The sequence below is a fragment of the Monodon monoceros genome, unplaced genomic scaffold (genome assembly GCF_005190385.1).
Source record: "Monodon monoceros isolate NGI ecotype Baffin Bay Population unplaced genomic scaffold, NGI_Narwhal_1 Super_Scaffold_21, whole genome shotgun sequence".
NCBI lineage: Eukaryota > Metazoa > Chordata > Mammalia > Artiodactyla > Monodontidae > Monodon > Monodon monoceros.
This window is the reverse complement of record NW_021703778.1, coordinates 150,479,548-150,496,711: the sequence shown is the minus strand read 5'-3', so window position 1 is coordinate 150,496,711 and position 17,164 is coordinate 150,479,548. Positions and strand designations below refer to the sequence as shown.

The 17,164-nt window shown below is 39.8% G+C and overlaps 1 protein-coding gene across 19 annotated transcripts in view; it reads right to left on the bottom strand.

The window, feature by feature from the left end:
• NRXN3 (neurexin 3) overlaps positions 1–17,164 on the bottom strand; it is a 1,692,180-nt gene that overhangs the window by 863,765 nt on the left and 811,251 nt on the right. For all 19 annotated transcript variants that reach the window (XR_003795953.1, XR_003795956.1, XR_003795954.1 and 16 more), the window contains one exon: positions 11,994–12,113. Coding sequence is in view for 15 of the 19 variants with exons in the window: in XM_029238319.1 (XP_029094152.1) it covers positions 11,994–12,113 (120 nt within the window). In the remaining 4 variants the exon portion in view is untranslated. The remainder of the gene's footprint in view (positions 1–11,993; positions 12,114–17,164) is intronic.

Sequence of the window (17,164 nt, the reverse complement as noted above, 5' to 3'; positions counted from 1 at the left end):
ATAAGGGCAAGAGAGAAAAGAAATAAAAACATCTTGACATTTCCATTTTTCATCCAAAGAAGAAACCTGCGTATCGGGATGCTCATTAGAATTCCTGCATGCCTAAAAGCATTCTTTCTGGCCAGAAAACACCTAGCCCTGGTAGAAATGCTATTCACCTCATGAAAAGAACACTAGGACCTTTGCACAACTCAGACTCTGAAAATATGCAAGGCTCAGTCATTCACTCAACAAATATAGTTTGAGCATCTATTATGTGCTTGACACCATGCATAGCCTGAAACAAGGTCATATTAAATAATTGGTAAAATCATGCTTGTTTTTTCTTGTACTTTTATGCATTTTCCAGATTGTCAACAGTGAGCTTGTATACCCTTATCAAAAAAACCTCAGTTAAAACTAAAAAGCATCAACAATGCAAGGTCCCTCCTTTTTTTCTTTTTGTAGATATGCGTCAAAAATAAGCACACGAAAGCATGTAAAGCTCAAAATGAGGACAGTCAACAGCCAAAACACTCCCTGGCATAGAAACACCCCCACTTTCCTGAAGAACCCAAATTTTTTGTTTGAAAACACTTCTTAATTTCATTTGGCCAAGAGACATGGATCAGGCGGCAAAGATCCACAGGACAAAGGTAGGTGAGAAAACAAACTGTAATTCTAGGTAAAGAAAATAAGAACTGCTAGCTGCAAGAGCCAAATCCATCCCTGCACCCACTGAGCTTAATCAAGTGTTAGCAGGGGGACTGGACGGAAAAAGCAATAGGGACCTTATAAATGAAACTCAGATGAAACACTTGATGGAGACACATTTGCGGGTATTTAGCTTGGTGCAGCTTCTTTTGCTATAGAAGGCTGTTTGACTACAGAAAGTCTATAACTGGAGTTGAAGGATACCCCCCACACACACCAAAAAATTAATTAATTAATTAATTTAAAAACCAGGTTCTAGAATATTCTAGGCTACCAGGGCTGTTCCAGAGCTAATGCAAAGCGTTAACTCATCTCTAGAGGTTGTGGTTTAAATCACAGCACACTAGGTGTTATGTCATCAAGCCTACCTTTCCCTTCCCCCAATGTCAAAGTGTAAAGGTGAAGTCAAGTAAAAAGAAACAGGTTGACACCCACTTCCAACCTCAGTAGAGTAATAGTGATTGGATCTGAAACAACTGACCTGAAACAAACAAGAAAAGGACAACAAATGTGAAACAATGGCTTGTAACACACTGGACGTCAGGCAAAGGACAGCGATTCCTGAAAGGGAGAAGACAAACACGGTGAGCTGCAAGATTGCCCTCGCTTATGGCCTTGGAGGACGTCTGCACCACGGCACAGGGAAGGAACCCCAGATGCAGCCCGGCAGACTCCTTCAGATGAGTCAATGGAGCCGAGAGTCAAGAGAGAGCAAGGCAGCCAGAATGCACAGAGACATGGATGCATCTTAAACACACTCCATGGAGCTAGAGAAAACAGAAATAAAAGACCCCATAATGGGCGATCCCATTTATACATATTCAACAACAGTCAAAACTCATGTATGCTGATACAAATCCAAGTAGTAGGGCTTCCTTGGTGGCGCAGTGGTTGAGAGTCCGCCTGCCGACGCAGGGGACACGGATTCGTGCCCCAGTCCGGGAAGATCCCACATACCGCGGAGCAGCTAGGCCCGTGAGCCACGGCCACCGAGCCTGTGCATCTGGAGCCTGTGCTCCACAGCGGGAGAGGCCCGCGTACCGCAAAAAAAAAAAAAAAAAAAAAAAAATCCAAGTAGTAGTGACCTCACAGAGAAGGAGTGACTAGAAGAGGCTCGAGGGATCACTCCGGGAAGATGAAACTGTCCTTTATCTTAACTGGGGTGTTGGTTACATGGCTATAAACATTTATCATAATGCACTTAAGATCTGTGCATTTTGCTGAATGTAAATTTTACCTCAATCAAAAAATGCCCCCCCCTGAAAAAATGGTAACAGAAAAATTTAAGGGAAGAGAACCAAATTATATTTATTAGCTCTACTTTACAAGAGAAGATAAAGTCATTTGCATCTCTTTTGCCTTTACATGGAAATGCTAATAAATGGAAATGAAAATAAATGTAGGAAATTATGTCTATATTAAAAATACATTAAAATTGTACCTGTATGTGACTAACAAGGTAATATAAAATTATCCTCTGTGAACCAATAGGCTCTCGGTGGATTACTACCATCACCATCAATAAGTAACTAGCCAAGCACACCAGAAATAAATGGGCCATAATTAAACATAAGCAATAAAAATAGTCTACGAGGGACTCCCCTGGTGGCACAGTGGCTAAGAGCCCACCTGCCAATGCAGGGGACGTGGGTTCAAGCCCTGGTCCAGCAAGATCCCACATGTCGCGGGGCAACTAAGCCCACGCGCCACAACTACTGAGCCTGCGCTCTAGAGCCCGTGAGCCACAACTACTGAGCCCTTGTGCCACAACTACTGAAGCCCACCTGCCTAGAGCCTGTGCTCCACAACAAGAGAAGCCACCGCAATGAGAAGCCTGTGCACCGCAACAAAGAGTAGCCCCCGCTCGCCACAACTAGAGAAAGCCCGCGTGCAGCAACGAAGACCCAATGCAGCCAAAACTAAATAAATAATAAATAAATTCATTAAAGAAAAAAAATGGTCTACAAATACAGCATGCTGAAGATGGCTGAAATGAAATTAGCGAGGCCACAGATTGCAACAACTCAAAACAATCCCTGACAAGCTACAGGTCCCAGAAGTGCAGAGACCATTTCTCCTTGAACCATAAGTCCAAGTATCAACTGGAACTCGTAGAAATGAATACTTCACCTGTGAGGCCCAGCTCGTTTCATGCAGGGTTGTGTAAAACAAAAGCTGCAAGCAGTCCTGGCTCTTGCTGAATCTATATGACACTGTGTGTGTATTAATATCAGCAGTACAGCAGATTTTAGGTACAAAATAGCCCCGTCTTGATATCAGGGGCATTTATAAGCAAGCGTGATTCCCATGGGCAACAAGCTAGCCACAACCTGCATCTATGAAACTGTTCTGAAGAGTATCAATACCTTCATCCTCATTCTAAGAAGACTCTGGGTTTAACTGCCATCCCCTGGCCTTCTTTTAGACACATTGAATACCTGTGGGCCCAGGAATGAAACACAGATGCAAAGAAATAACTTGGAGCATTCCTTTTGATGCTGCCCACTCGTGAATGCTTCTTTTGTACCTGTCTCACCTTCTGGATCTTGCCGACCATGGTACCAGGCTGCTCCTCCCAGCCTCCCTGACTCCTCTGGACTCAGCCTCTGCCTGCCTAGGCCTACCAAACCTGCAAAATGGCACCTGCTTGATGGGACTTCTGATCTTACTACCTGAGGAGGTCAATCCTAATGTTGCCCCCTGCCCCCGTAACAATGTAACCACTAGAATATACGGGGTAAGTGTTGCCATAAAAGTAGTAAATTTCTGGGGCTAATGTTAATCCCTATGTGTTCAGATGAGTGCTTATTAAGAACATTCCTTGAGGCATTCAGGAGACCTTGGCAGTCAAGAGCCCAGACTATGTGGTCAAATGTAAATCTCAGTCTTTGTCTCCCCACCTAACAGTTTTGTGACCTCCAGCAAATCACTTGACTTCTCCATGTCTCAGTTTCCTCATCTGTGAAACAGGGATCATAAGAATATCTTACTTTCTCGGGTTGTATAAATGACAAAATGACACAACAAATTTAGCACGGTGACTGGTACACAGTTAAGTGGTTAAAAAATAAAAAGTAATGGTATGAGAGAAATATTCAAGGTAAAAAAGGATTTGTAATTGAACAGAGCATAATATTCTTAACAAAAATTATCTAAAACTTAAGAAAAAGCCTAGGAAAGACACGTGTCCTTTCAATGTCATATAGGGATATTGTTTAACATATCCACAAGACACATGTCCTTTCAATGTCATACAGGAATATTGTTTAACATATCCACACAAGAAATACTTAATTCTACGGGAAAATGTACCTTTGTTTGACATAGGTATTTACTATTAATTAAGGTGCAGAGTCTATGAGATGATACATTAACCTGTAGATTTTTGTTCAGTAAAGACACAATGTTCAGTAGAAAAGATAACATCAAAAGTTAAGAGCTCTTTACCCTGTGAGACATTCACCAGGTTATTTAAACTAAATCTGTATTTTAATATTCTTTTTAATGTCTATAAATATCAGTTCTTCAAATAATCTTTTGCGGTCTTATTGTTTACACTTCAACCATATTGTTGTTTCCCCCGTTAAGGAGTTAAATACATTTGGCACACATTCTATTCTATTCATTCTCATTTATATGAGTTATGTTTTAACTTTATGAAAATTACATTTGTATGAGTCATGTTTTAACTTTCTGAAAACTATATTAAAGAGTAGCTAATGGTTCTGTAGGGGCTATTACATGTCATGTCCTGAACTTCACAATTATGAATTTGACTTATCCTTACAACACTCTTATGAGGTGGAACATATAAATATTTACATTTTAGAGACATCGAGGTGTTAATTAATTACTAGCACCAAGGTAACACAGCTATTAAACAACGGAGTCAAGATTTCAACGGAAGCCATCCACTCTACATCAACTGTCTGATCCACTATGCTTTATGACATATATTGAAATTGCAATAAAGTAAGAAAAAAAGATGGGAAATCAGAAGATGGCCAACTGAGAATGCAAATATAAATATTTGGGGCTATGGGGGGATATTCTGATTCTAAATCTATAATATCTAAAGATGTTCTTACTAAATGGCACCATTTAAGTGTTAAGACAGAAACAACTGAAGTGTTCAGAATTCCAGAATGTGATAAAATAAACAACCAAGAACACAGAGCTTCTCTTTTCCAAGCTTATATTCTTATGTATCAATAATTTGGTTGTCTGAAAAGATTTGCCCACCTGAAATTTTAAGCCCTCTAGTCTAGTAATTAGTGCAGATGTTCACTGTGATTATTTCTAATAACGACTAAGTAGTAGCAAATCTAATAATAATGTGAGCTTTCATGTCAAACAAACCTGGATTCAAGTTCTGACTCAGCTACTTCCTAACTGTGTGGCCTCATCTTTCCCACTGTTAAAATCAGGACAATAGTAGTATGGTATTTCTTAGGGACTTTGGGATGATTAAAGGGACAACATCTTTATAAAGGTCATAGCACAACATAAGGATCTGACAAATATCGAGGGATTTGACAAATATCAAATAGTATTAGTTATAATAAAAACTGTTACTACTATTTATGAAGTACTGATCACACTCCTTGTGCTGAAACAAAGGAGGCTAATTCAATTTCATAGTATTAGAGTTAGAATTGGCATTTAAAGCAGTTTGATTCTAAAGCTAGTTAACCTAATGACTATACTATGAAGTCTTATAATGTAATAAGTTATATATATTACAAATCAACCTTTTAAAAATATGGTTTATTGTAATTAAACTTCCAAGATAAACGTCTACCAATGGTTCAATGAAATAAGATTTGGGCCGTACTAGGTCTACATCTAGGATCCGGCAAGAGATTCAACACAGGGGATTCTTCCCCAGTGAACTGGGCACCATCATGTGCATTCTACTGAAGAAAATTAGAAAATCTAATGTTTTTTACACTTTGAAAATGCATATCATGCAATGAGAGCACAGATTTTCACCTGAGTGTAATTTTAACCATACAAATGCTTAGAATAAAGACTGGGAAGAAATCTGGTAATCACAACAGCATTTTCTAAATAGGCAGGGGTGGGGCTGAATCCACACAACAGCGAAATACCGTATTCTGACTCAGTGCCAGAATAGGCAGGAACTGAAGAACAGATTCCCTGAGGGAAAAAGTGACCTGCTCCTTAGAATGGGAGCCCTAAGATCTGTGGCAGGAGGGACAGCCAGCTGGAGACCCCAAGGAGAATTAGTCACTCACTCATTCACTCAACACGCGTTGACTGCTGCAGGCTCTGTGCCGTCTCACGGGGAGAGAGGGAAAGGAGCCAGCTCCTGTCTCAGAGAGACAGGAGAGAGCTGTGGGGTGAGAGAGCTCACCCCGTGCAGACACCCACTCTTCAGAACTAAGCTCTAAAGGGCTTGACCACCAAAAGGAAGGAATGCTTTCCTCCAGGTCCCTTGGAGCCCATTGAAGAAGGGCCATCGAGGCCCCACCCCTGACTCAGGCGGCTTCCAGAACCTCCCCTGGCTCAAGGAGGGTTGCTGGACAGGTAAAGCCTGAAAACTGACGTAGGAAGTAAACACATTACCAAAAACATGAATATACTGTAGTCTCATATCCTGGGAAATTATTGCTATAAATATAACAACATAGGCTTATAACATAATGCAAGGGTACCTATATGGACCCAAGAGACAGAATCAGCATACACACACATCTGTCCCCTCCCTACACAGTCCCACCCCACTCCCAACCAAGGGAGGGGTCTTTGAAAGCTCCCCTGATCTCTGACAGTGACAAGTGTTGGCACACGGGTTTATTCACAGATACAACACCTGGGCAAGAGTATGCCCATGCGATTTGCAAAAGCTTGGGGGCGGGGGGGGGGGGGGAAACTGGGAGGAAATAGCCAAAACATTCCCAGTGGCTATAGTATATTTCTCTCTGCTTGCTGGAACGCCACGTTTCCTTTCCAACCCTAGTTCATACCATATTTGCTTAGGAAGTATTTACAAACTTTTCAAGACTCATTTGTCAATGAAAACTTTTCTAAAAGCAGTAGCTCTTCTTAATGGAGCCTCAACCCCAGGGAGAGTTGATCTCACTCCACTTTATGACCTCTCACTGTATACTGTTCATATTTCTATTAAAGCACGTTCATATGTGTCTTCCCCCGTTAGACTGTAATGTCTTTAAGAACAGGAATGTGTCCTGTTCATGATCATACCTGCAAATAAGAAATGTTTGGTGAGTGAATGAGTAAATGATAAAGTATGTTCTAAGCAGAAAATAGACGTCTTAATAGTGAACTTCTCAAATATGGCCTAGTTGCTGGACAGGTAAAGCATGAAAACAGAGGTAGGAAGTAAACACATTACCAAACACATGAATATGTTGTAGTCTGATATCCAGGGAAATTATTGCTATAAATATAACAACATAGGCTCATAACATAATGCCACGGTACCTATATGGACCCAAGAGACAGAATTAGCATACACACATGTCTGTCCCCTTGTCTGTGCACTAAGTAATGTGCATATTGCTTATTTTTTTCGAAGCCTGAATGGGAAATGTGTTTTTAACAGATTTAATCAATATACCAACCTACATTAAAAAAATAAATAAACCCACACAATAAATAAAAAGCAAAAGGCCAGTGAATAGCCAACAGTGCAGCTTAACAGCCATTCCAGCATAAAACTGTCTGAAAAGGCACTTCACACGCCACTGCCTGCACAATCCGCAGTGGCTTGCTATTGATTTGTTGCAAGCAAAGAACATCTCTTATCACATGCCAGTATGAACCAAGCAATTTCTCCAACAAGTAGCCCACAGTGTACATCGAGCAATGTAGTGTGGGCGCCTGGCTGCTGAAGGTGGGCTGAGAACCCACATTTATTCCCATCTTTTCACCCCACAAAGCCATTATAAACATCCAATCTATAAATCCAAGAACTTGATGTGTGGACTCACATGCCACAGACTGTCCCACATTCACTTCTCCAGGGCACAGAAGCAATAACGAGATTCCAAAATTATACTACTCAAAACAGTTGTCATGAACACGCCTAAAGGTAATAGCTGTGAAGTGTTTAAAATCGCTATTTTCAAAAAGTCCTCCCAAATGATAACTTTTTCGCATGTGTGTGGGAATGTGCGAGTGGGCTGGTTTTGCTGAGACCTTGTGTGGAGTTGTGAAGAAGACAGGAACTCAACAATAGGTTGCCAGTGGGGTTGGCACTGCCATTCAATACAGGAAACGGATCCTGGATTCACCTGATGGTGTAAGGTCTACAACATACTGAAACTGCTCAGACTCTCTGTCCTGATTTAAAATACCAATAAGAACTCAATATCCAAAAGGAATCTCCTTACAAGGACCCTTAAAAGGTTCCCTTCCTTTTGTTGCTCTTAAAATGTAACCCCTACAACATGTCACTAAGTGGTATGCAGGTGGTGCTCACCCTCGGGGAAATCAGCCTCCCTCTGCTTTGAAGTTTTCAGAACTGAGGATATTCTTTGGAGAACGTTACTTGTGTGTCCTTTCATGGATCTTACTGGACCCTACATGAACTCAAAATTGCTTCTGGGATGACTTTGCCCATTGTAGTTTCAAACCAGCCTGAAACATCACCTAATAAAACTCCCTATGATTTTACCATTACATGAAATGGTGGAAAGTCATGTCTTAAAACTAGATAAGACAAGTAATAAATCAATTATACCTGAGTTTCCAATCAGATGATTTTTTTTTTCTATCCAATACAAGGAAATCACTCTCATACAAGGTAACCAGCTACAGAGAATACACGTCATATTTTCACAACCACTTATATCAGTTTTACAGCTATCTTTGTAAGAATGAACAAGAAATTTACCCCACTGGCTCCATCAACCCACCATGCTTTCAAAAAGAATGACGGAATAAAGTTAAAACCATGCAGGCCTGGTCTATTCATACTAAACAAGACACAATTTTTAAATGTAAACTCTACTCATGGAGGCCGCATCTATGTGACAGCACCTCGAAATTGTCAAACAAATGCCAAACTTAGCAAACAGGCAAGAACAAAACAAAGGTTATAAGTGATAGAACCAATTCTAGAAGAAGTGGGCACGACTCTAAAATGCAGACATTTCTTTAGAAACTTGCAAGTCACGTCCAGATATAATTAACTTTTCTACATATGATGAACTGAGCACTTTATTTTGAAAAATACCATAGTCTAGCCATTTCCCTTTTGAACAAGTTTCAATTCTTGGATATGCAATAATAAATAGAGATGTTTTCATTTCTATTAATTGAGGATCAAGCTGCTGTCCTGAGAAACTGCTCAAGGAAAATGAAAGTATTCAAACATTTTCCCCCGCAAAAACAACTTTAGCCATTAGATTGAATTTCTAACCAATTCACATGGTCTTATGACAGTATTCTAAGGAATATAATTTATTTTAGACATATGCAACATTCTACAAAACACGCTATTCCCAAGAATTGGGTAAAGGCCAGATTTCCTTGATGTCACCCCACTTACAATGCATGGCCCATTTCTGTTATTTAGGTCAAAGGCAGGCCACCTGTGACATGCATGTTACCAAAGCAACTATTAACCATCTTTGTGCTCTCTCATAGAAGATGCAATCTCTGCTTTTCTCTATATTCCTTCTCTTTCATCCTTCTTCATCCTCTATTCACTTATTTTACCCTTTCTTCTTTCTTTGCAATTTTCCCCACGGCTTTCGCCAATGATAAGCATGAGCCTTTTTCAAATCTGCTGGTGACACTGAGGGTTAATACCCAACTCCTGATGCAAACAAAGCTACCATGATTTGCTGACAAAGGTAGGCACACAGAGTATTAGATAGGTAACATCATCTTGAAGTTGTTTGTGGAGTAGCAAGTTACAACTCTAAGGATCCAGGTTGATACAGAAAATAATAACCTATGACGTAAAGAATTGAGACTGATTTTCTTAGGTGGAACAACTGGCTCTGATGCTAGTTCCCAACGTGAAGTTACCCCAAATACTTTAATACAGAGACATTCGCTGTAACAATTTTAAGCAACCTACCATTTTGATGTATTTGGTTGGGTTTCATTAAAAGTTTACATCTGAACTTCATAGTTACATCACGTATATCTGAATTCCATATATTCCCCACATTCTGCTATTAAAATGTACTTGCTCACATATCCATGTAGCCATCCAGTCACAGAAGCCCTGGTCCACTCTCCAAGAGGAGAATAGGCAAGTAGATTATTTTAATGATTTGGGCTCAGAAGTCTTTTACAATCAAAAATTCAACTGCATTGCTTATAGAATAAAGTTCAAAATACATTATCCTAAACCTGGATGTCTTAGAAACGTTTTTGAAGGATGAGAAGCTATTGCCACAAAAGAACGCTGACCTTTCCCAATCCTGGTTCTGGTACTTCATCACACACTGACAAATTGTTCAGGTCAGATAATGCAATATCCTCATCCCAGACTGAGGCACAATCTTTTCTTGGCAAAATCAGAAACAATCACAGAAAACTGGAAAGAATCCTGGTTGATTGTTAGCAGAAAACAATGCCTAGCCTGGGTGGCAGAAAGGAACTTTTCAGTGAGCAAAAAATGCATACATACCTTCTGAAGGCTGTGCCTATTCACCGCAGTTAGCGTAACTTACCTTTCCGTCTTTCCTTTGTGCAGTCTCTTCCTGACCGTGGTTTACTGGGACTGGTATGTATGTGTGATATGGAATAAACTTGTGAGGATAAAGAAGCATTATGCTACCACTTAGGAAATAAGCCTCCCATGCAGACAAATTGGAGGGAAAAGAAAGAGCATATAGAACAATTCTTCAGGGACTCTGGATGAATCCAATCACTGCCTGTTTTAGAGTGGAACAGTATTTTCAAATCATAAATATGGAAACAGGACTTTCAATAAAAATAATACCAAATAATTGGAAAGAGCCATCTAATGCCAAAGGCTTCTGCAAACAGTGTGTCCTTTGCATTATAAATCCAGAGGCAAATGCTTACATCTAGATCAATGAGGTTCAAAGAATTTTCTCTCTACATTTCCAGATTCCACACTTGTTTCTCCTTAGTGTATCTTAAGAGACTGACAGGGTACATAAAGAAAAAAGGCCTATGAAAAAAATGGAAAACAGGACAGGAGACAACTACACACATGAAAAAAAGTTGAGAAATAAGGAATCAAGGAAAACCAAATAGACATAACAGAGATAGCACTGTAATTGGCGACTGCTCCCACTTGTACAAACTGTAATGTAACTTTAGTATTTGCTCAGATAACATTACGCATCTTTTTTATAAAACCAACTGATGACAACTATGAGTTCAGGTTATAAAATAAACTCCTACCATGAAGGCTGCATTTAGAAAATGAGAAGGTCAGCAGGACCCACTAAGTCAGGGCTTTTCAACAAATCACTCTGCAATAGGTATTCAGAGATTTCAAGTGTTTGCTCATTTCTAAAGGTGGCCATGTTAGGAGGACGTGGAGACACAGGCTATAGATTCCCACAGAACTGAACTCTCTCCACCGTCAGTGCTAGAATCGCCTTCATGAAATCAGTCTTCTCCTAGAATTAAAACAGCTGAGGTACCCGAAGCATCACTAGTGGACAACAGTAACAACTGGCTCTCTTCCAATACAAAGCAAATACACAGATACATACATATAAACATACTCACAAAATAGAAATATATATATATAAACAGAATGACTATGTATATATAAACTAAACAGATATCAATAAATTTAGCCAGAGGGAATCTCTGCCTACATTTGAAAGACCCTTGAGAATGCATTAAACATTTCTAGTTGGAAAAAATAATAAACTCTCTTAATGTCTTCATCATTTGGAAGGCCTAAGAAATTCTCTAAACTCAGACTTTTTGAAAAAATAGCTACATTCCTTAAATGTCCTCCAAGTTCTAGGCAATGTAAGTGGGAGAGTCTCAAAATTGTTATCCAGATGATTTAATTAATGGAAAACTGAACTCCTTAGAACAAGAATATTGTCATAATTGTTTTGTTTGTCAAAGGTCATCTAATCTAAAGAAAACAGAGAGTAAGTAAATGGAAAAACATCTAGTATTGTTGAACAAGAAATGTCGCTTTGCCATTAGACCATTAGTCCTTTATTTTCCCAGTTTCTGGATGAGAAATTGCTTATGAATCTTTCAGAAGAGCCATCCTTTTACGTAATGTCCCTTATGGTTTCTCCAGACCTCTGAACTCTTTGAAAATATCCCAAGCATGAAAAGGTTGTACTCACGATCATTGCACTGGTTTCCAGAATAGGAGGTCATGGAACAGTCACAGGTGAAGCCTTCCCACTGCTGCATACAGACCCCCTGGTTGGCGCATGAATCCTCCTGGCAGGTGGTACTTGGTCCTAGTAATTCATAAGAAGAGCAGGAAAGGAGAAAAAAGGAGAGAGAGAAAAACGTGTTAAAATTAATCAAATTCAAAGCAATCACTTGAATTTACTATTCTCATGCCCCAAAACATTCAAAGACACAACCGCCAAAAATGTCAACTCTGTATCATGCAAGAAGAATTCACTACATAAGACAACAGAAATACACACTTGGCCACAAACTATCAACAGTTACACACAGAAGGGAGAGGGCTGAACACACTGTTCTCTTTTTGGCAGACTTTGCAAAAGAGCTTCATCTCTACCATTCAAGTAGAAAGATATCTCACTTGGAGCATGGTCTTTCTAAATGAACAATGCTGAAGCAGAAAAATGCATTCCCATGGTTCTTGTGAATTAAGGCACAAAAGTTCTTACAGTCTACTTCGTGACACTAGAAAGATGTGTGACGATAACGAGGAGGAGAAGAAGGAGGGTAAAGCGGCCAGCATGTATTGTTGTTTTGCAGGCGATAAGCACTGGGTGATAAGCACTTTGTCTAGCTTATCTCATGAAGCTCGCCAGTGACCCTAAAATGTAAGGAATTATGATTACCTCTGTACCACAGATTTTAAAAACTAAGCTCACAGAACTAAAATAATTTACCCAAGGTCACACATTGGATAATTAAAGGACCCTGATGTCCAGCTTAGGTCAACTAACTCTGAGACTAACTACCTCAGGGGTTCTTAAAGCATAGTTTCAGACCAGATCACCTGGGAAGTTGTTAGGAATGCAAATTATTGGGCCACCCTATACCTACTGAATTAGAAACAACTCTGGGGGGAGGTAGAAATCTGTGTTCGCACAAGGATTTTATGATGTAGACTAATGTTTGAGAACCAGTGTGCTGCACCACACTGCTGCTATAGGTTTACAGAAGAATGTATTTAAACAGAGTGTGCATATACCAGAGGGTGTATTTGAGGTACAGGAAGATAATATTAGAAATTATGTTCATTTTCTTTAAGTATACCTACCTTGGGGACATTCTCAAAACCTTCTGCAGATATGAGTGAGCAACTGAAAAAGTCTGGTGATCTCTGCCTTACAGACTGCTATCCCTCCCAGGTCATCCTGGGACCTCTCTTTCACCATTCTCTTTTTCACTTCTATCTTCTGCCTCTATCTTGGCATTAAAGATAAACCTACACCTTTGGAATTATCTAAGCTAACAGGAAATATCTTAATATTCAAGATAACTCCATGAATTTCCCAGAAAGCCCCAGCAAAGGAGGTGGGCCCTTTGACTCATCAAATGTAGTAGTCAGGATCTGATGCAAAAAAAGCACTTGACACAGTAAAAATATATCCATTGCAGTAAGTGCATATTCCACAATTTCCAGGCTAAGCCTCACACAGGCACAGAATATTGAACTATAAGCCTTTCGGGTCCTAAGGATGCATAGTCAAAAGAGATGCATGACTACAAAGGGGTTGTCTTCCGGGTGGCAAGACATTTTGTATTTATTCATGAAGGGTAGAAGCAGTACAGACCATCACTCCTAATACAAAGCTGTTAGGATATGACATAAGAAACTTAAAGACAATTACTAACACTGGGGGAGCAGCATAGCTGCTGGGTTTCTGCAGCTGCTATATGCCATGTGGTTCCCCCATGTGGAGATGAAAGGAGGTTCATGGTCATGTTCTCAGTGGGTCTTAAACTTGAGCATTGTGTAGTACAAGGCTCATTAACAATGGCAAATCACGACAGCTTCTTTCAAAGGACAAAAGCTTCTGAGAAGTCCATGGGGCTCCCTGACCAAACAGCTCTCACCAGACAATGGGCTAGTAATTCAATTGTGCTCAAGAATCAGAAACACATGGAAAGCTTTCCCTTGAAAGGCAGCAGAACAGCAAAAACTTTGGGAAAACACTAATTCTTTGCATGTTCACTGAATCTGAAGACAAAAGTTTTCCCGTGTCTTTCTCTTCCTCTTTAGCCAAATTTTAACCATTTTCTAAGGACCAGCTAAAATGCCTCCTGGATATCAAACATTCCCCAGTAACTTCAGACAACAATTCTCCCACTTCCTGGGGGCCACGGCACGTACTATCCGCATCACTAACATTTACATGTGATAATATTTAACACTTTATTACACATGGCAGTGTACTCTGCTTACGTAATCCTCTAATTCTTTCACATTTTTTTACTATTTGTCCCCCAAAGAGTGAATGCTGCCTACAGTTAGAAAGCACGTACTATGCTTTGGTTATGTCCCTGCTGTGCCAAGCACGTACTATGCTTTGGTTATGTCCTGCGCTGTGCCAGATGCTGAGAAAGTGTTTCAGTAAATGTGGAGCTGATCTGAACTGCAGCCCCCGGATTTGCCAATATCTCATACTTCTAAAACCTGGGCATGGGAGAATGGTTCTTTGCAAAGCAAGCAATCAGTCCCGTCTGTCAAAGGTTGGTCGGAATCCCATACAGAGGGAATTATAGGCCATTTCCAAAGTCCACGGGATTTGTTTCCCACGCATTAAGGGGCGAATGCCATTCAGAATCGGATAACCCTCAAAGACTTGGCTACACGGTAACCGTCTAAGAACAAGGGCAGTTTCAGGGTTTCAGTGAAGACCAGGAGAACCTGCAATGACTTCTCATCCATCTGAGCCTGAAATCCTACTTCCTTTCTAGGGTGAGATCCCAGGGCCCCTGCCTCCTCCTCCAGACTCATTTCCTACCACTCACCTCCAGCACACCACGCTCCAGCCATCCCTTCCTCCTTCCAATTCCTCTCTAACACAATGGTGCTCACAGCGTGGGCCTGAGTCAGAGTCAACAGCACCTGCATCCCCTGGGAGCTTGTAAGAAATGCATGTTTTCAGGCTCCACCCAGACCTACTGGCTGGAGGCGGGGCTCAGGAACCTGAGCTGTGACAAGCCCTCTGCGTGGTTCTGAAGCTGCTCCGTTCCAGGACCCCTGCTCTGACACTTCAAGACCATCCCTACCTTCAAGGTCCTTTGCTCTTGGCCAACCCATAGCCTGAAATGTCCTTCCTGCAGATTTTCAAATGACTGGTTCATTTTTTCTTTAAGTTTCAGCTCAAAATGATCTTTCTTCAGACTATCCTATTTAAGGAAGTCCCCATCAGCATTTCATTTACTCTCCAGCCTATTTCCCACTTTATTTAACTCACAACAATTACATGGACTGTAACTAAGTTATTTATTAAATTCTTTATTGTCTGTCTCATCCTTCTGGAATATGAGTTCCTTGAGGGCAGAAGCCTTGTCTGTTTTGCTCACCTTTTATATCTCTAGTTTCTGATAAAGTATTCGGTGTAAAGTATTGAATGAAAGAAAGAACAAGGCACTACCATATATAAAACAGATAACTAATAAGGACCTACTGTATAGCACAGGGAACTCTACTCAGTACTCTGTAATGGCCTATATGGGAAAAGAATCTAAAAAAGAGTGGATATATGTATATGTATAACTGATTCACTTTGCTGTACACGTGAAACTAACACAACATTGAAAATCAACTATACTCTGATAAAATTTTTTTTAAAAAAGAAAATTCAAAAGATGTTGGAAGAAATTTAAAAAAACAAAATAAAAACGTACTTCTACTTAATAGATGAAATTAAAAAAAAACAAGAGAATAAAAAAGATAAAGAAATAAAGTCATTCTTTTGTGACTTAAAGCCATGTGGTTTTCCTAACTAATTTATCCATAGGATTTACAAGTATCAACTTATATAAGCAATTTTCTACTTGGAAACAAACATTTTGCGGGTAGTGGTGGTATTTAATTGACCACATTTCCTCTTCTGATTTAACTATTAGACTCATTTAATCTCAGCAGATGTTGGGACAAAGGCTCTTGGGTCCCCAATGCCCAGGGACAGTATGCAATAACTGTGTTGAATGAGTACAAGTTTGGACTAGACTCTAAAACACTTTCTAAATGGCAATATAAGCTCCTTTTCTTATTTCAAACTATTTAAGGACATCCTTTCCTGAATACACTATATCTTATATCTGTATCTATTTCTCATATTCTCATACTGTCTTCAAAATTGAGAGAGAGAGAGAGAGAGAGAGAGAGAGAGAAAAGGGAAGGGAAGGGAAGAGAAGGGAAGGGAAGGAGGGAAGGAGGGAGGGAGAGAGAGAGAGAAGGAAGGAAGGGGGAAGGAAAGAAGGGAAGAAAAAAGAAAAGGTAAAGAAACATACCAAAATGCTCTGGAAAAAAGGAAAAAGAAAAACTTCAAACAATGTTTCCGACTGCACATCCATTGATATAATTTGATCTTATACGAATCAGACCGAGGATATAACAATAACGAAACAAGGGACTTACCTAGCACTTATCATGTGTCAGACAATGTACTAAGCGTGTTTCAGATACTAGTTGATTTAGTCTTCATAAACACATGATGAAGCAATTGTAAGTATTAAAGAATCAGAGAAACAGGAACGATTTTCTCATGGAAGACATCCAGAACTTCAAAAACAAAAGAATTTTTTGACTGACGATCAAGTTGGAAGGCAAGGATTTCAGAAAAGTAAAGTAAGTCACAGAACCGTCAGGTGATTTTTTTTGCAAGGTCCCACAGGTAACAAGTAGCAGGGTGAGGTCTCAAACCCAACCCAAGCGTGCTAACTCTACAACTGATCCACCTAACCTCTGATCCACCTAACCTCTATGGATGTGGATAAACCAGAGGGTGTGTGTGTGTGTGTGTGTGTGTGTGTGTGTGTGTGTGCGTGTGTGCGTGTGTGCGTGTGTGTGTGCGTGTGTGTGTGTGTGTCTTGCCATTAGATTAGCAAGAGTACTCTAACCTACATTTAATGTAAGGATGTGGCTGTTTTAACAAAGAAAATTTTCAAATGCTATTTCAGTTCAAAATTCAATTAAAAATAAACAGGAAGATCTAGTTTTGTCTAAGTATATGAACAAAAATCTATATCAAATGTGTATATTTATAAACATAACAGATATTTCTGAAGACTTAATAATTTTATCTAAAACATTCTTCCAAATCAACCTAAAATTCCAGATACTCTAAGA